Raw genomic sequence first — 23857 nt, forward strand, 5'->3', positions numbered from 1 at the left:
TTGTTTGGTGCTTGTTTCTAAATTTCTGGATTCCAAGTGATTGCTTGAATCAAATCAATTTGGTCATAAACGGAATTAAAATTATAATTATTAATTATTTATTCTTTTGCTTTTCAAAGTTTATTAAGTTTCTATATTATCTTAATTAATTATGAAAATGTGATTTGTCAATGTTTTAAATATTTTTACATTATATATTTTTACCAAGAATCCAGATTATATTAGAAATAATTATAGTAATTTCTAATATAATTCACCGGTTGAACTTTTTTTTATAAGTAAGTCTAGTTTAAATTGGGTCTTACTCGATTTAGATTAGTTCAACAGGAATGTCTTACTTGTTAATATCTTGGTTGAGCCTCAATCCATTTTGTCCAAAGCCAAGGTCAAAGAATGATATATGTTTAAGGGGTATATTAATTCAAAATGACCCGAGCTTAGATAAAAATGATGTGAATTTAACTCAAATTAAATATGATCGGTTTGAATCAAAGTAAAACTTTTTTTGTGTGAGATTTTTACTAAAAAATATAAAAGTGTGTTCGATAATTATTAATTTTAAAAATTTTATGATTTACGAGAATTTAGAAACATTTTATAATAAATTAATAATAAGAGAATAAACAGTAATACACAAACAAGTGAATAGATTTGTGATTTATAAATTTAGTGGTAATTTAAAATTTTATTATTTCCATCAAATATTAATTTTGAAAAATCTTAAATTTTTTAATAATAAAATTATATGAACATGATTTAATTTGGGACATGTTATTTTGTGATGGGAAATATTTTCATCGTTTATTGCCTAAAATTTGACCTCGAACGCTGGAGTTGGACTTGCCAATCGACCATGTTTACATCATAGAAAATTATGGGTTCCACGGGAAACACGACAATCTTTGTTCCTTGCCCAAATGGCCACATTTACTTTGCTTTTCCACACAATTGTGTGAATACAATTTTGCTTCTAGACTTTTTCAAATTTTGTCTTCACTTATTTTACAATGTTACAATTTAACAACTGTTGTTGTCGTTGATGAAATTTTATCTTGCAAGCAGCTCGGAATCTTGCGTAATATAAACTATGATAATTTAGAATAAATGTAGATAAAGAATCGGATATTAAATGGTTTTTTGACATGATTCAATCCATTGTTTAGAAACCTATAGCCACAGTTATAATGTTAGTTATTTGGGAGAATACTCCGACAAAACATGTATATAAAAATTGCAAGAAAATGTTCTAAGAAGGCGAGCGTTTTGGAGGAAATTGTTGCGAGTTATTATTAATTATATTTAGACAAAAATAATTAAATATCAACCTATTATTTATGTAAATTATAATTATATTCATAATGAAATAATTATTATGTCCATAATGTAAGTAACAATAAAACTATGTGTACCCATTTTGGATACACAAATATGTACACATTTATATATGTCATCATGTGATTGGATAATTTTGAATTAAGAATAAAACAATAACCAATCATATGATGACACATATGAATGTGTATATATTTGTGTATCCAAAGTAGGTATACATAGTATTGCTCTGTAAGTAATTGCTGCATTCATAAAAGACCAAATGATTATTTCCTACTCAAGGTTTGATACAAACTTAACTTTTTATCCGTTAACTATCGAAAATTCAAATACTCACCATTTTGTTAAATTTTATTATTATTGTCTGAGATAAAATTGTTATTTAATAAAAATATTTAAAAAAATTATAAATCCATCACATTTTCCCCGTAGGTTTAAAAACTAACAATTTCTCCCACCTTTCTCTCACCCAAAGTTTGAAAAATGACTATTTCCCCCTAGGGTTGGCATTTTTTCCTTGTTGCTTGTTTGGTCCCATCTCTTGGACAAGAACAAATCGTCAACCAATGATTCATCAGTCATTTGGCCTTCATAAAAAATTCCGATTAATTATACCCATAATATAAATCATTAATACATTCATAAAGAAACAATTAATTATGCTCATAAATAATAAATTTTATGTTTTTAAAAACATGTTTAAATTCATTGTATTTTGAGCCATACTAAACATAAAAGAACCCAGGAAAATTTAGATGATATCGATTTCTCTCACTTAACCCTTTGGTTTAATGATAGATAAAAAAAGTATAAATTTTTGTATTTATAATTTGTTGTTATTAGTATGTTGTATGTTAATTATGTTGTAATGAGTAGAGAAATGACCGACTTTTATTTATAGAGTTAATTATAATATTTCCATCAAAACTCACATTTTTATAGAGCAATTTGTCTTTTTATTATAAAAAAAAGTAATACCTTATCATTATCAAACAATCTCATGTTTTCATTATAAAAAGTTATATTTTTATATTAGTCTATAGAACTTGGGTATGAAAAATCTTATTAAATAATAATTATTTTATCGAATAAATACTATTATACTTTATAAAATAAATTTTCAATATGTCATGTGAACCATAAATCTTACAATTATTGGATTTTATAATAGTTTCATCACATAACTTAGGTTAAAATTTATGTAACACTAAGCATTGAGTGTTTTCTTGTGCTTTTGTTGCTCCTCATTCCCTTTCTTTAATAATTGTCTTTATTTAAAGAATGATAGAGATTGGTTACAATCTTATCGGTTACTTTTAAAATTTAAATTTAAATAATAATAATTTTCTAATTGATTACATTATAGATAATATAATGAATAAGAGTTGATAAATTAGGAAGTTATTTCTTTCCATAATAGGCAAATGACATGAAAGAATGTTAGCTGACAAATTGTATTCTCTGAAAAAATGATGTTTATCTACTAGTTATGGCACAAGTTGTCGAAATTACTAAAGGTCGGTTATCAAGTAGACACTCCACAAGTAGAGAACTATTGCATAACAATTTATCCCAATTTTTACCATGTCGGAAGGACTTTGAAAACATTTTTGGCTATTGATTGGAAAGAGCATCATGTAAAGATTTACAATATCTTTATGAATAAATACTATTTAGTTGACAAAATCGTCGTTCTGTATGCTTCATCACTAGTCACAACATTTTACTTCTTCATGAAATTTGAGTAGATTTGCATCATGGAATAGTAAACACGTATTTTAGGATTGGTTTGAATGGTTACAATCACGCTTTGCCCCAATTTGGCTATAAAAAAAGGATAACTCGCTTTAATTTCTCACATCTTAATCATTTTTTTAATATTCTAATATTCACGAAAGTTTAATTTCGTAAATCGATCAAATAACTATCTAAATTGGTTTTTAAACCTATGAATTATTTGACTTTGAAAATTTTTTTTTTTGCTTGCAAACTTACTTAATTTGCTTATCTGTGCAAGTAAAAACTGACATAGCAAAGTGTTCATCTGTCCATGGCCAAAAATGAAAGTTCGGAGTTTAACTCCTTTTTGGACAATCAATAAAGAATATATGTATAACATCGACAGTATATTTTAAAAGTGATATAGTCATTTCTCATTATTTAAATTGATTTAATTTTTATCTAAATAAGTAAAATAGTTTTCGAACAATTATTCACTTTAAATGAACATTTATTTTATGTTATAACAATCGTTAAAGGTTGATGAATTTTCACTTAAGAGCAATAAAGTAATTTTGATGATAAGAACACTCATTCCAATACGAGGAACATTTGTTCTAAAGAAGAAGTTTACAACAAATCATAGTTTAAAAATAGAGGAAAACACGATTCAAGTAGGTAGGATAGTTGTAGGGAGCACCTATTCTAAAGTAATAAACGTATGTTCATAATATTTAATTCTAAAAATCTATATAAAGTAGTTTGATTTTCAAATGAAAGGTTTTATTAAAAAAAAAATTAAGAAAAATAACTCAAATAGTGTTGATGGCCAAATTGAAGCAAGTTTTGAGGATCGTTCACCAAAATTAGAGATCGTGAAAATTAGCATACTTCGGAAGTGAGGTATTTCATTTTGGTTATTTTTTCTATTTGAAAATGTATATTATTGAACATGATCAATTCTGAAATAAATTTGAGCATACTTTAATGTATAAAAGAGTAAATTATACATGATATAGATGATTTTGACATAGAAATTATATCAAAAGTTGTGAATTAGTAGTTGAATTGTTGTGGTATGTTGATTAGAGTGATTATATGAAATTAAGCATGCAAAATGAGATGATAGAATGATTTATTGGTCTAGGCAATGTAGAGACATAATTTCATGTGTCAGGAAATGTTATTATCGAATAACAGATATGATAGAACACTCGTTCATAGGTGACAATCTTTCTATCTCTAAAAGGGATCACGTAGATAATCGTTCATAGGATGCAAACTATTGTTGCAAAGTATAGTAGTAAACGATCATTGCAAATAAAGTAACACTAATTCCCATCATGAGAATAGAGAATGATTGTTCATAAATTATAAACAATGAGGCCAAAAGGACTATTTCACCTCCAAGTTTTAGTATATTCTTAAAATCACACTCACAGTATTTGAAAAACTTAAAGAGATTTGGATAGAGGAGGTTATTATGCGCCGACCAATATTTTAACATAGAGAGGAGAGGTTGTTGTATGTCAACCAATGCTTTAAGGTCAAGAGAGGAGGTTGTCGACGTTAGAGATGGTGGTCAAAAGAGATTAAAAAAAAACTTTAGGTTTAAAAAAGAAAACTGATTTTTCAAAATTAAAAAACTTTAGATAGAGAGGAAATTGTTATTTTTAAAATTTAGAGAGAAAAATTTAGTGAATTTTATATTTTTTAATATTATTAGTAAAATTATAATTTTATTCTTACTTTTAATAAAAAAATTTAGTCACAATTGTCTTATGTATGATATTTTAAAATTTTATGGCTTTAAAAATACATTAAAACGGGAGAAGGGGAGTAGTCCTTAGCCCAAAAAAAAAAAAAAAAGAGGAAGTTTGTAGCCACAGATTCACAATTGTTGTTGGGGTCCCATCATATCCTGAAGGGGTGGATAGTAGAGTAACTGAAAAAGGCAACCTTAAAAGATAGAACAGTTCTTGTGAAGCTCTTGTTGACCTCCTAACATAACACAAATTCACATAATCACTTTCTTTGTTGTGACAATGAACAGCTCTTCCTTCCCCTCAGCAACTCTAACTTCTACAGCAACTTCTCTGTCTAGGAATGGACTCATTGAAACGCCTTTTGGCTATTCTCAGTTCCTCAAGTTTCCCTCTTTAAAGAAGCATCCACTTGCAAAAAACCTCAAGCTGGTTGATTTCAGAGCTCCAGCTTCTGGTATACTTCAGTTACTCTCCTACATTCCATCAAATTATCATGGTTTGCTATGTGTATGTTTTTTCTTTTTGGTGAAATGGGTATCTTTTGGTTGGATGAACAAATGAGATCAATTGCAACTGAATTAGTTGTTATAATAATTTGAAATTTTAGCATCATATAAATCTACTTCATCAGTTGTTTAGTTTGTCGCCTGGAAGTATTTCGTGTTCCAGCTTGGCCTGCAAAACTCAATTTGCAAGTGCAAAACTAAGGGTTACAGTGTGGATTGATTGTGGGGATGGGAAGGGTTTTTAAGTGTTACAGAACATTTGGTATAATTATGATTCAGGATGAAAAACTTTAAATGAATAAAATATACTGACACATGAAGAATCTAGCATAAAAGTTTGTGGGAAGTGAAAAACTTAGTATATAATTGGGGAATGCTAGATTTGTTCGGTGAAGCAATACAATAGAATGATTGGCATTTTCACCATAATCATATCTAATGGATGTTTATATGTGTTAACAAGGCGCAATAAAAATTCGTTCAGAGGCAGTAGGGGAAACTCCAAAAAAGGCAGATTTGAAGGATAATGATCTTGCATTTGTTGCTGGTGCTACTGGCAAAGTTGGTTCACGAACAGTGAGGTGAGATTCTATGGTCTCATCTCTCTTTTATGGTCAAAGTGGCTTTCATTGGTGACTGGTTTGCTGAATGCGATAAATTACCTGAATCTTTTTCAGAGAGCTTTTGAAACTTGGTTATCGAGTTAGAGCTGGAGTCAGGAGTGCTCAGAGAGCACAAGATCTTGTACAAGTATGAGTTTGCTTATTCAAAATCTCATAGTTACTGTTTCTCGAATTTCTGATTTGCTATAACAATAATCTGCAGAGTGTTAAGCGGATGAGGATTGATCCTAAAATTGCAGAAGAAGGTACTCAAGGTAAGAAAAGAGAGGTCTTGAAATATCAGTTTCTTAATTTTTGATATGACCACTAAATAAACCATAATATTATTTTGCAAAATTTTATCATTGAACAAATATGCTCCTTTAGCAAGTAACAGGTAGTCTTTGGTCTTTAGCCCAGCTGTAGAAAAGCTTGAAATTGTGGAATGTGACTTGGAGAAACCTAGTCAGATTGGGCCAGCATTAGGCAACGCTTCAGTGGTTCTATGCTGCATTGGTGCCGGTGAGAAGGAGGTTTTTGACATTACAGGACCTTACCGGATTGACTATCAGGCTACAAAAAATCTTATAGATGCTGGTACAAGACATTGAGCTTTATTTATATGTTAGTGAATTCGATTTAAATTTGTTCATCTTATCTTGAAAATGCACCATGCTTCTTTTGATGTGCAGCAACTGCTGCTAAAGTTAATCACTTCATTATGGTTTCATCTTTGGGAACAAATAAAGTTGGTTTTCCTGCAGCTATCCTGAAGTAAGTTTAAAATATTTAATGTTCTTGCTAAGATTATCTCTGCCAAGATGTCAAATTTACTAACTATTTTTTCATCTCTGCTGCTTCAGTTTGTTCTGGGGAGTCCTGATCTGGAAAAGGAAGGCAGAAGAGGCACTTATTGCCAGTGGTCTTCCTTACACTGTTAGTTCTTTACTGGCTGCAAATAAATTATGGATGTGAAAATAGCAGGCATCTTTGCTTGAACTTGATTACTCATCTTGTAGTGCTTCTTCAGATTGTCAGACCTGGGGGAATGGAGCGTCCTACTGATGCTTATAAGGAAACTCATAATATTACCCTTTCACAGGAAGATACTTTATTTGGTGGCCAGGTGTCTAACCTTCAGGTATATTATGTAAATTTAAGTTTCAAACTTATAATTTATTTCAGCAAAATATGGAATGACGACAACCAAAAAGTGGATAAACTGCAGGTGGCAGAACTAATGGCATGCATGGCCAGAAACCGTAGCCTTTCATATTGCAAGGTGGTGGAAGTAATTGCAGAGACAACTGCACCACTGATTCCTATGGAGGAACTTCTTTCAAAGATACCATCTCACCGTGCTGAACCAAAGGTATTTTTCATCTTTTCTTGCTCAAAACACATTTGGAACCTTAATAAGCGAGGTTTGAGTTGCAGAAGTATGAAATCAAAGTTGACAAAAAAATTTGTTTGATTGTTGTAATCAGGACTCAAGGGCCGCAGGTGGGTCTGGTCCGGCATCACTGAAGAGCACCATTCCTGAGGAACCTAGTGTTCCTGTTAAAAAGGAAACTGATGAACCAAAATCAGAGGCATTGCAATCACTTTCTCCTTACAGCACGTAAGCTAATCTATTCATTAGTTGACCATACTGAACTTTGAAGAAAGCCCACTTTTATGAAATCCAATTGATCATTATTCATATTTTTTAAAGCTATGAAGATTCAAAACTGCCTAAATCTCCTACTGTAACCCCAAGCACTACTTCTGGTCCTCTAAACAAGTGAATTAGATGCCCACCAACAGCTTCAATAGCAATTACTTTGTCGCATTCTTCGAGCACCGCCCTTGAAAAGGAAGCTACACAGGAAGGCATGAAAAAAACAAGGCCTCTGTCACCTTATTTTCTGTAATTTATATCTCTTCTCATGTTTCCCTCGGTTTTCTTGTCTAAGTGTTGAATGATTGGTTTGGTAAGATGTCCCATTGAAATTTTTTAAAATTTGAATCCATGCAGGTCTTCCTAACATTTGATTATAAATGGAGGAAATGAGGATCTAATGCAGGGAATTCACTATGTCCACCAAAAAAAGTTTATCAAATCTTTGAAGCTCTTTATTTCATCATCAGGCTATATGATGCTCTAGTCATTCATTTTTGTAGTTTCGTCATCAAGATTTTCCATTTGTTGTTATGGCTTTGCTAATACACAGTTATGTTGATTTGAAACCTCCCACATCACCTTCACCAACTTCCCCAGTTGGGAAGAAAGATTTAACTGTTGTTGATGGTCTATAACAACTGGTGTTTCTGAGACAGTAATAGCCTCAACAATGCCTAGTAATTTGAGCATATTATCAGAATCCTTTTAGCCTTCTGTATCAAATAGATGTTAAGAGTGTACTCTCACCATTTAATTTTAAGGGCCTGTAGTCAATCCATAATTGTACTTCTTGTCTTCTTGAGTTTTCATTTGTTATTTTGGTTCTGCTAATATACAGTTATGATGATTTGAAACAACCTACATCTCCTACTCCAACTCCTCCTGCTGGGCAGAAAGATTTAACCACCGTTGATGGACTATCAACAACTGGGGTTTCTGATATTCAAACAGGGACAACAGAGATAACATTCAATGTCACAGAGACAATACCAGCTCCAAAGGCGACAATTGATGTTCCTGAGACAGTACCAGCCCCAGAAGTGCCGCATAAAAGGCCTCTTTCTCCATATTATGCGTAAGCCAGTTCTACTAATATCTTGTTAAATTATAGATGTGGCCTTTTGTCTTACAAGCTGATTTGATTTTTATAGTTATGAGGATTTAAAGCCACCAAGCTCTCCAAGTCCAACACCAAGCGGTCCTCAAGGAATACCTTCAAGTACCTCAACTCTGGAAGCTCCATCCCCACTAAGTGGAGGCAATGATTTAGCGAAGACAACAGTTGCCAGTGTCACTGAAGAGAGTCTTTCCCAGAATTTAACTTATCATCTTTCACCTTATTACATGTAAGTCAGATGATTATAATTTATGGTCATTTCCAATCTTGCTAAATGATAGCTTTGATCTGTCTGAATGTTATTAAAAGTGTTAACATTATTTTTTCTCTTTATCGCCATGAAAAATATCATGCTTAGCATTCATCTGCTTTATATTTTTTCAATGAACAACTAGGTATGAAGACATGAAGCCTCCAACATCTCCAAGTCCATCCCCAAGGAAATCTTAGAGCAACAATAACCCAGCATTTAACAAGGTAATAACTCTAAATCCTTCATACTCTTCCTCTGTACACAATCCTGACAACAGTCATTGTCACAGAACAATTGGAACAATCAGGACTCCAGTCCAGGGATATGGTGAGGGAGTTTACCTGTAATTATATGAAGAGGCAAGCTACTGAAATTACAGGATTCATTTCATAAGTTATATGCATCTATTTCTTTCATGTTATCCAGTTTTCATCAGATCTTTCCCATTTAACAAACTTGCTATAATTTAATGAAGTTTGACAATTTCAAGCTAAAAAGGATATTGAATGAGAACCAAGCATTGAGATTATGATGTTCTTGTTGTACAATATTTCCTATTACTAATTTGTTTCTTTTTTAGAACATGCGCAACGGAGAATCGAAGCTCTATTTATTAAATTGAATTATTGAATTAAAATAAATAAATAAATAAGGTCAAGTCAACAATTTTTACTGGTCTATTTTCATATATAAAAATTAATATTTTACACAGCATTTGATTTTCATTTAGTTGACAAAAAGGTTGAAAGCAGAAGTTTGTAAATCCATTTGTCAATGTAAATTGGAGAATAAAAATCTGATTAATTTTTAATACACATAATTTATTGGCCAAAGGACTATTTCCCACCCAAGTTTAGTTGCGCTATCAAAGCACATTTCTGAGATTTGAAAAATCTAAAGTCTTTCTTATAAGTCAACTATAGTTAAAAAAGGTAAAGGTAAAATTATTATTTTATAAATAATATTAAAAAATAAAATTGATTATATTTTTCCCTTAAGTTTTAAAAACAACAACTCCATTTTCTCTAAATTTCTAATTTTAAAAAGTTACATTTTTTCTCCCAAAATTAGGGTCATTTGGTTTCCAGAATTTAAAGGTTATTTTGGTACTATATCTTTTATTACCTTATTTGATTTGTCAATAATAAAATATTACAGTAATTTTCCATTACTAATATGATGTGACAGGTAATATAGGTGGTAATTTGATTACCACATTCACCATAGGTATAATAATCTTGATTTTATTATAATTATAGTATTATTTATTAATTTTTTGAGAAAAAAAATTTATTTTTAATTTTAATTAATATAAAAAATATTTAAAAATAATTATATTCAATGACATTTAAGTAAAATAATTTACTAGTATTTTTTTATTATCTTTAATCAAATACAAAATTATTTATACTTACCAAATTTTATCAAATATAGTAATCATTTATACTCAGTAATTTTCTAAGTAATCTATCTTCAAGGTAATCTTTCTGTTTTGCTAATAAAACATTACCCAAATCAAACGACTTCTTAAGATTTTTTTCTTCATCCTTTCGACCATCATCTCCGATGCTAATGACCTTTTTTTTCCGCCTTAAAATGTCGGTGATGCATAGTGGGGCACAATGGCATCCCTTCTCTAATTTATTAGTCTCCAATAAAGAGATCTGAAGAGGGGAGATGTCGACTAATGTTTTAGGATAAAGAGAGAAGATTGTTGGCATTAAAGATGGTGGTTGGAAGGGAAAAAAACCTTAGGTTTGAAAAGGAAAATATGACTTTTCAAAGTTAAAAAAATTTTAGGCATAGGTGAATTTATTAATTTTTAAAAATTAGGGAAAAACTTAATAAATTTTATATTTTTTAAATATTATTAATAAATAATATTTTATCCTCTCTAACAAAAAATTTTAACTACATATGGTTAATGGGTAAGACTTTGAGTTATTTGGGTGGAAAAATAATCCTTTGGCCTAATTTATTTTATTTTTAAATAAGAGATATTCTAGCATGTTAATGATAGATAAATTAACAAAAATATATTGGTTTAAAAAATAAATTAATAAAAATGTTTTTAATATTTATTTATTTATTTTATTCCACTGATAACTGTCAGATTGTCAGACATTTCAAAGTAGGTAGAAAATATATCCCATGGGCATGAATAGTCCTTGTTTTTATATTAATTATTTTTGGCAATTAAATAACAAGCCAGGGTTTTGGGTAGGGTTTGCTTCAAGCTTTGAATTTGAAGCAGCCACCAACAATGAAGATGAATAAGGAAGCAGACGCGGGTGGACCCAAAAACCCAGAAATGGATATGGATCAAGACCTGAAAGTAGCGGAGAAGAAAGCCGTTGGACCCTCCTCAACTTCAGCTTATCTTGATCCTCACTACTGGTACTTACATTTGTTTAAAATATTTTTCTGTTTCTGTTTTTTTTTTTTTGTTTTCGTTTCTCTCTGTTTATGAATTTTTTTGTTGTTTCAGGGATGAGAGGTTCTCTACTGAGGAACACTATGAGTGGCTTAAAGATTACTCTCATTTTCGCCACCTCGTTCAAGCTCATGTCAAACTTGGTTCCTCTGTAATCACTTTTTCTATTTAAATGGTGTTCTTGTTCTAATGGAATTTTTACTAATCAACTGACTTGTGTGTTCTTGAATGCTTAGCTTAAACTTGTGGACTTGTAGTTGGTTTTTGTTGGCAAAAGTGTGTTCATGAATCATTTTGTCTGCTAAGTAGGAAGAAAGTCTTCCGTCGGATGTGCATATACGCAACCATCCAATCATAAAATGGATTGTGGTTTTGGTCGGACAGATGTATATATGCCCGTCCTATTGAAGAACTTTTGTAGTTAGCGCCTTTAAAGTAGAGAAAGTATATGGCCGTTCAATTAAATTCCACCGTCTATGCGTTTATCTTTATCAACCACTCTTAGCAGTAATTAAGTTGAGAAAAGAGAAAATAAATGTATAGGTGGTAGGATGTTATTGCATGGGTATACTGATGACTTGATCACCGGTCTTAACCAAGACTTTTCTTTCTAAGTTATGGTTCAGCTCCTGTTGGAGTCACCTGACTACTCAACAAGTTTTCTTATGCAGCAGCCCCTAATTAGGATTAGGCGAATTTGTAAGAAATTAGTATTAATCTGAAGGAAAGAGACTGTTAGTATGTTTTCGGCTGCTTAAGTTGGTTATACAAGGTTGCTGCTTTTATTAGTTGAGCGCCGGGTTGGTATTTGAACTCATTGGGTTTCAACTTAGGTTATGTTTATAGCATATAATGCTCTTTGTAGGCAGTTTAATCTAGTTTAACTTGATATTGTCAAATTTTACATTTAGCAAGACTCAACAACACAGTGGTGATGGCAAAATTGTTCAATGAAGGTATTGGAGCTGGGCTGTGGAAATTCTCAGTTGAGTGATGAACTGTACAAAGATGGGATTACTGATATAACATGCATCGATCTGTCGGCTGTTGCGGTTAAGAAGATGCAGGAACGTTTACGGCTGAAAGGATATAAAGGTTTGTTGGTAGATATGAAGTATTTTTTATAAAGTCTGTGTTTGCTTATCTGCTTAGATAAAGTCATTTTCTCTGCTTGAGATGCAGTTATTCACAGTGGAATGACTTGAAATCTCAATTATTGATATAATTAGTAAACTGTTGGAAATTTTTTTTCTAATACTGAGTGGCTAATGATTGGATCCCTTTTATCAATGCCATTGAAATTTTTGTCAGACTGAACATTAAACTTAGCAACCCCTGATATTATTTATTTGTATAGTTTTTGGCTTTTCACTGTTGAGGGACTTGAATAGGAAAGTTTTACATATATGAGCTCAATTAAACTATGTGTTTGGTTCTTGATAGTTATTGATGGAGTCCTGAATTCAATTATGGATTCTTAACATGTTTGAAGATGTTGTCAGCCCTGTCTAGGGCGCTATCTATTGTATTGAGCAAATTAAAATAGGCAAGATTCTGTTTCACTTTGACATTTATTAAAGGAATAAAATATTATTTTTAAGCTTACTAATTGCGGTAATAAAACACTTTCAAATGCAATTAAAACTGTTGTATGTCTAACTTATCGTTGTTCATGGTTTCTTCTTTTACCTCACCCAGAAATAAAGGTTTTGGAGGCTGACATGCTAGAGCTGCCCTTCAATGAAGGGTGTTTTGATGTGGTTATTGAGAAAGGAACAATGGTAAATAGACATAACACAGTGATTTTCATATTGCATTCTAAAATCTCGGTTTGTCATTCCTACTTGTTGACATCAGTTATATCATCACAATTAGTAAATTTTATTTTTTAATATAGTGGAAAATTTTCGGTTTTGAAGGAAGTGTTGTTTGTAAACAGTGGTGATCCATGGAATCCACGACCTGAAACAGTGACCAAGGTCATGGCTATGCTTGAAGGTGTTCATAGAGTTCTGAAGCCAGATGGGATATTCATCTCCATTTCTTTTGGCCAGGTTTCCCAGATAAAATTTATTGCTTCCTCTTTTAATATCTGTACCATGGGAAAAATTATTCTGTTAGCCTGTGTGACATGCATTCGACGAGTGATTTCTTGTGTTGTAAATGTACATACATCTGTTGCGTAGAAAACTTTCTTGAGAGGAAAAAAAATTCCAACATGGAATTGGTTTCTGATGCAGCCTCACTTCAGACGGCCTTTCTTCAATGCTCCGAGGTTTACCTGGTCATTTGAACATTTCACCTTTGGTGATGGATTTCACTATTTTTTCTATATCTTGAGGAAGGTAAGTGCACAAAGTGCTGAAGTTTTAATCGTTTTTGGTAGCATATATGAATCCATTCTTACATTTTACAGGGAAAGAGATCATCAAATTGTGAAGAATCTTGTGAGAAATGCGAGACGCCGGCTATTAATCTGTTTCATGAAGAATTGGAGAGTGAGGATTACATATTTCGAACCAACATTGATGAAATGGATTGTTGAAACGCCATTTTAGCTTCCATGTTGTAATCTTGAGTTCATCCCATTTCTTATGTAATTCAAGCCATATAATCAATTGGGTTGTTTGAATTGATTCAAACTAGTTTATAATGCTAATTTTTTTTTTTTTTATTAAGAGGTAATAAAATATGGTGTTATAGCTGCAAGTATAGGTTGAATGACAAAAAAAGAAGTTTCGATAATATGGATTTAAGTTTTTTCTTGTTAATATTAATTTTTGTAACATTAAAATTAATGAATTTATATTTTTAATTAGATAGTTAAAATGATAAAAAACTATTATTTGACTGTGGTTAAACCAACTTCAATGTTTGTCAATGCAAAATCAAAACTAGTTGTTACCCTTTCTATTTTTTTCCCCCCTTTTTAATTTACGAAAAGAATAATATTTTGTCAAAATTAGTTAGTTGTAGTTGAACAAGTCATGATCTCACTAGGAGTCCTCACTCCATCCACACACCGAAGAAAACACTACGGGGATGTTTGGTTTGGGTAATATTTGATTATTAAAATATAAAGATTATCTTGAAGATAGATTACTTAAAAGATTATTGGGTATAAATGATTATTATATTTGATAAAATTTGATAGATATAAATAATTATTGTGTTTGGTTAAAGGTAATAAAATATTACTAGTAAATTATTTTACTTAAATATAATCGAATATAATTATTTTTAAATATTTTTATATTATTTATTATATTAATTAAAAATAAATTTATTTTTATCTCAGAAAATTAATAAATAATAATTTTTCTATAATAAACTCAAGATTACCCCAGTAATCTTTAAATACCTAAGCTGAAACCTATATTACTTGTCACGTCAATATTGGTATTATTACTGATAAACCAAAGAAAGGAATTACCACCTATATTACTTGTCATGTCAATATTGGTATTATTACTGATAAACCAAAGAAAGGAATAAAAGATAGATTACTAAGATAATCTTAAAATCCCTTACCCAATCACACCCTACAAGTCACCCGGATACGACGCTGTCTCCCTACGCTCTTCTCTTCATACGACGTCATTTCCCGACATAAAGTATCATGTCACAAAATTGTAAAAATAAAAACAGGCACTGAATTCTCCCTCATCTTCACTAGGATCGGCCTATTAGGTTCTTCAATTTGTGGTTACATAGTATTTATTTAGCAGGGAAATTGAATTATTTTTGTTTGGGAAATTTTTGATCGATGGGCGATTGCATGAGTGGAGACGAGGATTTCTATGACTCAGATCACTCTGAGTCGGATCTTGATTCGCACGATATTATCGAGAATGATGAGGCGCTGCAGTGGGCCCCACCCAAGGATTCCTCCACAAAGGTTTCTCTTTTTTTCTTTTTGTAATTAAATTAGATTTTCAGTCATATCTGTCTGTGTTTTGTTTCAATTTTGGATGAGAATTTTGTGTGATTCTTTTGTTGTCGTTGAATTTGATTCACTGTATAAGGTTGTTATTATATCTTCTGTTGGTTTTGTTGAAGCATGGGGATTCTGAAAAGGGATTTTTTTATGAGTTTATTATATTATATTTCTTTAAGTATTTGAGCTTTGAAACGGCTCAGGGACTATTTAATTCCTGTTTTGTAGGGTATTATCTGGGAATTTTGTCAATGCTGAACATCGATGAGCTGATTTTGTTGAATTTCATGATTTTTTGTGCATGGTGTTTAATTTCGTGCATTTTTTGAGTATGAGAATTTTGAGAGTTGAACCTTTTAAGAATTGACAATTTGTATAGTCGTTTGATGCAGTCTAACGTGGGATTAAGGAATCTTCTATGTGAAACCTTTTCATAATTTTCTTTTTCTTTTGGGCTTCCTTTTCATAATTATTCTGAGAAGAAAAACTTTTTTCTTTTTGGCAATTTTCAGGTTATAACGAAAGAATCGCTTCTGGCTGCCCAGGTCAACTTCTTTCTTTTGAATTATTTAATTTATTTTTTATGGATTGTGCCTGATCAGCACATATTTTTGGGTCTTAAAATTGATATTTAAAGTTGTGAGTGCATTCATGTAGAGGGAAGATTTGCAGAGAGTAATGAACTTGTTTTCTCTGAGGGAACATCATGCACGTACTTTACTTATTCATCATCGTTGGGATGTTGAGAAGTTGTTAGAGGTTCTCGCGGATAAAGAGAAAGCAAGCTTGTTTTCTGATGCTGGTGTCACTGTGAATGAAGATATTGGTTCATCACTGTATTCTTCTTCTGAAGTAATGTGTGATATATGCATGGAGGAAGTTTCTGCTGAAGCTGCAACCAAAATGGACTGTGGCCATTGCTTTTGCAATGAATGTAAGCAACCTGCTCATTATCTTCACTGTTTTTTCTCCAATACTATTATAGCCTCCTTACTAAGTTGTAAGTTTTGGTATAGATTTCATATAATAACATTGTGGATGCACTGACATCTTTTTTTGAAAGCTTTACAGATCTAAAGGCCATGTGAAGTTTTATTTTTCTATAGATGTTTTCTTAATAGATTTTGAACCTCATTTTCATTTTTGGTGAGCCAGTAATTTTGTAAGCTCTAGTCTTGATTCAAGAGTTTTTCTGTTGGAAGTATTAGGTAGTTTAGTCAGGTAAGGGGTTATCAAGACAATGTTGAAATACTGCTCTCTGATTGTTCTTAAATATGAAATCCCTTAACTTTGTGTGTGAATTGAATCTTCTGCACTGATTTCCCCCTTTTAGGTTGGACAGGACATTTTATTGTCAAAATAAACGAGGGGCAGAGTAGGCGCATTAGATGCATGGCGCACAAATGCGATGTTATTTGTGATGAAACAGTTGTCAGAAATCTGGTCAGTAAAAAGCATCCTGATTTGGCGGAGAAATTTGATCGTTTTCTTCTTGAGTCATATATTGAGGATAATAAAATGGTTAAGTGGTGCCCAAGCACTCCTCATTGTGGGAATGCGATACGTGTTGAGGAAGATAAATTTTGTGAGGTAGAATGTGCTTGTGGCTTACAATTTTGTTTTAGTTGTTTATCGGAAGTACACTCGCCTTGTTCATGTTTGATGTGGGAACTTTGGGCCAAGAAGTGCCGAGATGAATCTGAAACAGTTAATTGGATCACTGTTCATACAAAGCCTTGTCCAAAGTGCCACAAACCTGTGGAGAAGAATGGTGGCTGTAACCTCGTGAGCTGTATTTGTGGACAGGCATTTTGGTGAGTTTCTTTTCTTTTCTCTGTTTCTTGTATTGCAATTTCCAGAATATGCTCATTATTCCTTATTGTTACTGATTTCGTAACACTGGCATACATATTTCCCTGATACAGTGCATTCAACTTGGACAAGTTTTATCAACAATAGCTGATTAGATGTTTTAGATTGTTTGACATGGTTGAATGTGATTTACTTGGTATTTATGGTCTGAAAGGTTTTCTTACTCCAGCAGCATATATTTTTTTGGTTATATAATAACTTAATGCTTGTTTTTTCATTTTCCTTCTGTGGCAGTTGGTTATGTGGTGGAGCTACCGGCCGGGACCATACTTGGTCAAGAATTGCAGGGCACAGTTGTGGTCACTACAAAGAAGACAAAGCGAACAAAACTGAACGGGCTAAGCGGGATCTATATCGGTATATGCACTATCATAATCGTTATAAAGCTCATACAGATTCCTTTAAACTAGAAAGTAAACTTAAGGAGACAATTCTAGAGAAGGTGTCAATATTAGAAGAGAGGGAATCAAGGCATAGAGATTTTAGCTGGGTAACTAATGGGTTGTACAGACTTTTTAGATCAAGGCGTGTACTTTCTTATTCATACCCATTTGCATTTTATATGTTTGGGGATGAGCTCTTCAGGGATGAGATGAACTTGCAAGAAAGGGAAATAAAACAGCATCTATTTGAGGACCAGCAACAGCAGCTTGAGGCAAATGTTGAGAAACTCTCCAAGAACTTAGAGGAGCCATTTGACGAATATCCCGATGACAAAGTCATGGAGATAAGGATGCAAGTCATCAATTTGTCTGTGATCACTGATAACCTCTGTAAGAAAATGTTAGTATTGCTACCTCAGAGACTTTGAATAAACATTTGACTTTTTAAGTATGCATGTTCTGATAATATCACTGGCAGGTATGAGTGCATTGAGAATGATTTATTGGGTTGTCTTCAACTTGGTACTCACATTATAGCTCCTTACAAGTCAAAGGGCATTGAGAGGGCATCAGAACTTTCTACTTGCTGGACAGCCAAATCAAATACTACTGGTAATTGTCTACCATTGGACTGTGGCACAAGTGGTAATGTTGATTTAGCTATTTTAATGTATATTATTTTTTTCTGGTTTTCTGCTGGACATATCTAGATAGAACAAAAGATATGGAATTTCGCACAACTTATTATATCTCTTTTCTTTTGATAGGAAACAAGAATTCACTAATCTTTACCCAACTTCTCTAATGTGCTAGAGAGTATTAAAACCATAATTTTTCTCCTTGAAAATAAAACATGGTTTATAGTTATTTGCTCTTTGCATCTAGTAGAGTGATTGGTAGGCATTGTCTAGGATACTGTGTCATCAACAAAGCGTCCCTGAGTTCAGCCAACTATATCAGGACTTAAATTGTTTATTTGTTTTAGTGGGAAACCAATATCTGGTCCTCTAATTGGCAGCTGTCTTAATTCTTGTTGACTTCTTATTTGCGAGTCTTCTTTTCCATCGACTGATAGTCTAGAAAAATATTACTTTGAGATGTTGAGAGATGATTTATTTTTACTTTAAATTTTTTATTAGTCACTGATGCTATTTTTTATGTGAGTTTTTCAGGTTTTCTTTGGCTAGTAATTGATTTTTCATGTATGGATTTTCCACCAAGATTGTGAATCTTTTGTCAATTAGGGGTTTTTTTTTTTTTTTATAAAGTCACTTTTGTCATTACATCTGAAAGTATGTTCTCAAGTTGGCCTTTAATCTTTTATGCATTGGCCAGCCCAATTTTGGGAAACGTCAGGAACCCATGACTAATGATTTTCATCTCCCCACTATTATGGTTCATATATTAAGGATCTGGATGGAACTCAAATGAAAATATTTTCAGACTATTCAGACATTAATAAATTTTCATCATTATCAGTATTGCACCTAATAGTGTTTCATATCACTGAGGCCTATTCTATACAGATTCACTATATGTAATGATAATTGACATTTTGTTTGTTCCAATGTTAATTTTGAATTTTAGAAAACTGATTGCGCGTCAACTAAATCTTCTTGATTGATTGCATCATGTCCTTTATATCAGTTCCCACAACTGCTATGGGTTCTATCATTTTTTTTTTGTAATTCATTTCTCTCAGCTGCCCACAACTTCCATGAGTTCTATTATTATGTCTACTCTTTTCTCTTGGCTTCTTCAATTTGGCAATATATGATTTTGTGGCTTGCTGCGTCAGTGTGAAGCATCATAAATTATTAAATCTAGTAGTATGTATGAGTTAAAAATTATGTTCTTCATGTCACTGGTCTGCACGAATGTGCAAAATTGCATTAAGCACATCTCCTGCTTGCATGAGTTTTTTTCCTTTGCCTTGAAGACTTTAGAGTTTATTGTGGATATCATTGTACTTTATAAGTGGTGCCCAAAATGCAGTTTTTATATGTGGGTCTCTTGATGAAAAGAACAATGTTCTAAATATGAACTTTTCTAACCTTTGTATTAAATGTTAGATTAATGCTATGCAAGATTGCTGGTTTAAAGGCTGAAACTTCAAATTTAAGTTTACATCTAGAAAATAAATTTACAACTTAAAAATTTCGTTAGCAATATTAACAGGTTGATCTTGTTACTCCAACTATCAAAGATATAGATCCAATAAGGTTATTACATCTTCAATTTCTTTTGTTTTTGTTATTGTGGGCACAGTTGTTGTTAAAGCATACCCTTTGGATTCCTTATAGAAAAGAAAATAATTGCATGTTCATATTATGGTGTAAAATAGGACGTTTCTCTTATGCCATCAATCAAGTGATTTGGAAGAAAACTGAGATGAATCTATCATGTATCTATGTAGGAGGAGGGTCATCAGAACATGATCGGCCTTCAGGCTCTGGGAGTTTAGATGATAGTGGATGCTCTTCTCGGAAGCGTCCTAGAAATGAGGGTTTTGGTGGTGGCTTTCTTGACTTGAACTTGCCGGCTGAAGTTATTGACAGGAACTGATCAGCATATTGCAGGTTTTCATAAAAGAAAAAACATAGGTGTACAGCTCTAACTCAGGATCCTCTTCATATTTTGTGGGATTAATTGTAAGTGGGTTAAGCACCTAAGTGCCTGACTTGGTATCTTCTTGTCCTGAATTTATCTTTATGTCCCTTCATCCCATTCAGATTGCCGGAAGAGAAACATGGAATTGCTTGGTTCTCTATCATTCCAAGCTCCTAAATTTATATAATGTACATAGCCTCTTATTTGAGGTTTTGTGGGCAATAAGATATGTAAATTTCGAACCTGTGATTTGAGTATTACTCTCATATATTTTGAGCTAATATCATATTCTATGGAAATTGCAAGTGTTACCAACTTTTCTTTTGTTCATTTCTCTTATTGCTTTTCTTCTGTTTTTTCATCTATCCGCCATTGACATTAAAATGCAGAAATCAAATTAGCTTTACCCATTTGGAATTTGTATGTTTTTGATTTACAGTGTGTGAATGGTTGTTTAAAGTTAGCGAATATGCATTGAAGTGTATAAGTGGAAGAGCTGAAAAGCAAGAAAAATTATAGAAGGTTCCTTTTGATGTTATCATTGGTTAATTGATTATTTTTGGCATTGGAAAGTAAACTTTTCATGTGTTTCTTCTTGGGTTTCTGGTCTTGACCCTTTCCCCCAGATTGTAAACAGATTGTTTGCATTAATCTCAATGTAAAGATTCCCTTCTACTTCATTGAAAGAAGCTTCCCTCAGCTTTGAGTTCTGCATTCAGCTTCATTTTATAATCATTATGTTATAGAACCAATGCAGGTTGTATTTTTATACACCCTTTTTGTTCAATTGTTTGAACTTTGTACAAGAAAATTAAGGGCCCTTTTGAAGTTCTGTTTGACCTTATGAACATGAAGATTCAATCAATTCAAACCACTTTGCTTTTGGAACTAAATCAAAACTGCTTTGGAGTGTGTAGAATTTTTGTTTGTTTTGAAGAGCTAGCCCCTTATCTTAAACACCCACAAGCATGTCTGTCAGTTTCGTCTGCAATTTATTGACTTGCAACACCACCACCTCGTGTCCTTTTATTTATAATTTAATCTGAAGTTTCGTTGGTCTTGTAATCTGTTTGTATCTGAGAATGGCGTCGAAGTTGCACACATTTTCCTGCTTTGACTCTCTACCTCAAACAAATCAGAAACTTCCTCCTGCGATGCATAATTTCAGTTTTTTTTAAATCTTGACCCTATGAATCTGTAAACCATAGTTAAATCTTGAATTTATACAAATTACCTATAACCTGCTTAAGAATCAGGGACGAAGATGACAGGGAAAGAAAACGCTGGAGACCAGAAAAGAGATTATCGTTAGAGAGTTGTTATCGAAACTCTAAGCGAAAAATGGTGATTTTCAAACCTTCGGGGGGTGTTGGGGGGGGGGGGGGGGGGGGGGGGGGGGGGGGGGGGGGAGGACACTAACATTAAAAATTAACATATGAGTGAGTATTTGAATTTTTCAAAATTAATAATTGAAAACTTAAGAAAACATTAATACTTAGGTGGGAATAAGTCGTTTGCCTTTTTTTTAGATCTTGATCCTATGAATCTATAAAGGCCAAAGGACTATTCCTCACCCAAGTTTTGATGTGCTTTTAAACTCACACTCATAAGGTTTGAAAATCCCAAAATCTCACCCATGAGATAATTATCATTAAAATTTTCTGTTAGAGTCAAGGATAAAATCCTCATTTTACTAACAAACCTTAAAATCCTACAAATTTATATTATTTCCCTCCTTAATTTAGAAAACTAACAATTTCCTTTTAGAATTAAGTTTTGAAAAAGTCACTTTTCCCCTTTAAGGTTTCAAAATCCTCTTCCATTCTCCAGTGATTGGCTCTAGTTCTTCCTCCGCCGTCGACAATGGACGACAACACCCTACCTCTATTAGTGACGAGGCAATTGGGATGACGAAGCCTTCATTGTCCTGGTTGCCTTGTTGTCGGCAGAGGTAGGATGTTGAAGCGTCATCACTGGTGGTTGAAGACGGTGGCTGGAGTGGAAAGAAAATAAACCTTAGGTTTTGAGGGAGAAAATATTATTTTTAAAAGTTTTAAAACTTTAAAAAAGGTAAAGTTATTTTTTTTTTTTAAATTTAGGAAAAAAAATATATTGAGTTTTATATTATTAGTAAAACAAATATTTTATCTCTACCTTTGACAAAAAATTTTAATAACAGTTTACCAATGATTGGGATTTTAAATTTTTCAAACTTTGTGGATATAATTTTGTGAATGCATTAAAACTTGGATGGGATCATGGGAGTAAGTCCTTTGGCCGTCTGTAAACTATAATTAAATCTTGAATTTATGCAAACTATCTATAACCTGCTTAAGAATCTGGAAAATTATATCTTCTAGTTTTAAACTTACCAGCAGCAGAAAGACAAGCTCCATTGTTTAGAAAAAGAATCTCCCCAAGAAAGATAATGAATCAAACTTTTTGATAATTTTGATATGAAAATCAAAGAGGTAAAGCTAATATATATATATATATATATATATATATATATATACACACACACACACACACACACACATGACAAGAACATAAATTAAGACTGTAAATATTCAGTTTGCAATAAATGAAATGAAATGACTTCGAAGTTTGAAGCATCTTTTGACATTAAATATGTGAGATTATTTAGGTGTTTTTTTAACACACCCACGAGGATGTCTGTCAGTTTTCTTTGAAATTTGAAGCTTATGTCTTGCTCGAGAGTGAAGCTGAGGCTGCTGAATTCAAATGCAATTAATTTATTTATCAACAGCATCGATAGGTGATATATATATAATTAAGTTATTAAATGTTTTTGGTGGCCTACGATGCTGCTAATTATAAGTTAATTAAGTCTGCATGGCCATGGCCATCAACCACTAAAGTTAATGCATGGCTTTTCCACGTTGACCCTTAGCCTCAAACCAAATTAGAAACTTCTTCAGATAGTCAACTAATTAACCACCCATTTCATTGTTTATCATATATATATCTAAACCAGGGTTCTATGCATAAATTATTTTATTATTTTTTACAATTAATCTAATCCTTCCATTATCTAATATCAAAGCAAATGAAATATGTAATCTCTCATGTAATAGTAGGAGAGATTTTTGGGTCATCGAAATCTGACAAAGTAACGGATTATAATTTAAAATTTTAATTAAATAATCTGAAAACTTTTTAAGGTCATATTTTACGAGAAGTATCCATGAACATGTTAAATCAAATATAGAATGTTTGAAAAACATGATACTATGTTTAGAACTCCTTTGGTCTTTATGTAACAAGATGTTTGCTTTTTAATATATGTGAGGAAAGCACATTGGTATCTACACGAAGCATGGACGAGAGAAGGCTGAAAACATGTAAAAACGTCTACTAGGACGTGATACACGGGGAGGGTGTTTGGGGTGACGCATGTGGGTCTATCTGTTTGTGTGTTATGATCAACAAATTTACAAGATGATCCCATAAATCTTTATAAACGACAGCAAACTGTCACGGATTTGAAACTTATGTTAAGGTAGGTGCCTGCATGCATGCAGTGACAGCATGAGCAAGCTTCCAATATTGTTCATCCTGTAAACTCGCCCATGGATGGATGTGATGGCAACTTTTAATTGAAACCCGTGTTCAACCAAGCTTTAGTTTGAACTCCTTTTC

General features: G+C 32.2%; 3 protein-coding genes across 5 annotated transcripts; all 3 read left to right on the top strand.

Moving 5' to 3' along the window:
- Positions 1-5029: 5029 nt before the first annotated feature.
- Positions 5030-9487, top strand: LOC123213047 (protein TIC 62, chloroplastic). The gene is made up of 14 exons (XM_044632377.1): positions 5030-5271; positions 5787-5904; positions 6001-6073; positions 6149-6200; positions 6346-6522; positions 6618-6699; positions 6789-6861; positions 6956-7066; positions 7154-7297; positions 7413-7546; positions 8427-8663; positions 8740-8934; positions 9101-9182; positions 9248-9487. Exons 1-13 carry the CDS (start codon positions 5097-5099, stop codon positions 9153-9155), a joined length of 1626 nt encoding a protein of 541 aa, XP_044488312.1. The 5' UTR covers positions 5030-5096; the 3' UTR covers positions 9156-9182; positions 9248-9487.
- Positions 9488-11142: 1655 nt separating this feature from the next.
- On the top strand, positions 11143-14034 carry LOC123213147 (EEF1A lysine methyltransferase 4). The gene is made up of 7 exons (XM_044632518.1): positions 11143-11355; positions 11447-11543; positions 12349-12487; positions 13091-13173; positions 13312-13446; positions 13633-13737; positions 13809-14034. The coding sequence occupies exons 1-7, from the start codon at positions 11222-11224 to the stop codon at positions 13935-13937; spliced, it is 822 nt and encodes a 273-aa protein (XP_044488453.1). The 5' UTR covers positions 11143-11221; the 3' UTR covers positions 13938-14034.
- Positions 14035-14930: 896 nt separating this feature from the next.
- On the top strand, positions 14931-20509 carry LOC123214441 (probable E3 ubiquitin-protein ligase ARI2). Of its 3 annotated transcripts, XM_044634207.1 has the most exons (8): positions 14931-15290; positions 15842-15874; positions 15987-16263; positions 16663-17143; positions 17436-17558; positions 17787-17984; positions 18063-18229; positions 20001-20509. In XM_044634207.1, the coding sequence occupies exons 1-8, from the start codon at positions 15159-15161 to the stop codon at positions 20147-20149; spliced, it is 1560 nt and encodes a 519-aa protein (XP_044490142.1). In that variant the 5' UTR covers positions 14931-15158; the 3' UTR covers positions 20150-20509. The 3 variants fall into 3 exon arrangements, with proteins under 3 accessions (XP_044490142.1, XP_044490139.1, XP_044490141.1); XM_044634204.1 differs by having other exon boundaries at positions 17436-17984; XM_044634206.1 differs by having other exon boundaries at positions 14933-15290; positions 17436-17984; positions 18063-18196.
- The last annotated feature ends 3348 nt before the right edge of the window (positions 20510-23857 follow it).

Source organism: Mangifera indica, chromosome 4, assembly GCF_011075055.1.
Source record: "Mangifera indica cultivar Alphonso chromosome 4, CATAS_Mindica_2.1, whole genome shotgun sequence".
NCBI lineage: Eukaryota > Viridiplantae > Streptophyta > Magnoliopsida > Sapindales > Anacardiaceae > Mangifera > Mangifera indica.

Excerpts from the sequence above, each read along its gene's own strand:
- LOC123213047 (XM_044632377.1), top strand. The coding sequence starts at position 5,097 with ATGAACAGCTCTTCCTTCCCCTCAGCAACTCTAACTTCTACAGCAACT. Across the intron at positions 5,905-6,000 it reads GTTGGTTCACGAACAGTGAG|AGAGCTTTTGAAACTTGGTT; the intron begins GTGAGATTCTAT and ends AATCTTTTTCAG. Across the intron at positions 7,547-8,426 it reads TCACTTTCTCCTTACAGCAC|TTATGATGATTTGAAACAAC; the intron begins GTAAGCTAATCT and ends GCTAATATACAG.
- LOC123213147 (XM_044632518.1), top strand. The coding sequence starts at position 11,222 with ATGAAGATGAATAAGGAAGCAGACGCGGGTGGACCCAAAAACCCAGAA. Across the intron at positions 13,174-13,311 it reads TTATTGAGAAAGGAACAATG|GAAGTGTTGTTTGTAAACAG; the intron begins GTAAATAGACAT and ends TCGGTTTTGAAG. Across the intron at positions 13,738-13,808 it reads TTTTCTATATCTTGAGGAAG|GGAAAGAGATCATCAAATTG; the intron begins GTAAGTGCACAA and ends TACATTTTACAG.
- LOC123214441 (XM_044634204.1), top strand. The coding sequence starts at position 15,159 with ATGGGCGATTGCATGAGTGGAGACGAGGATTTCTATGACTCAGATCAC. Across the intron at positions 15,291-15,841 it reads CCAAGGATTCCTCCACAAAG|GTTATAACGAAAGAATCGCT; the intron begins GTTTCTCTTTTT and ends GGCAATTTTCAG. Across the intron at positions 17,144-17,435 it reads ATTTGTGGACAGGCATTTTG|TTGGTTATGTGGTGGAGCTA; the intron begins GTGAGTTTCTTT and ends CTTCTGTGGCAG.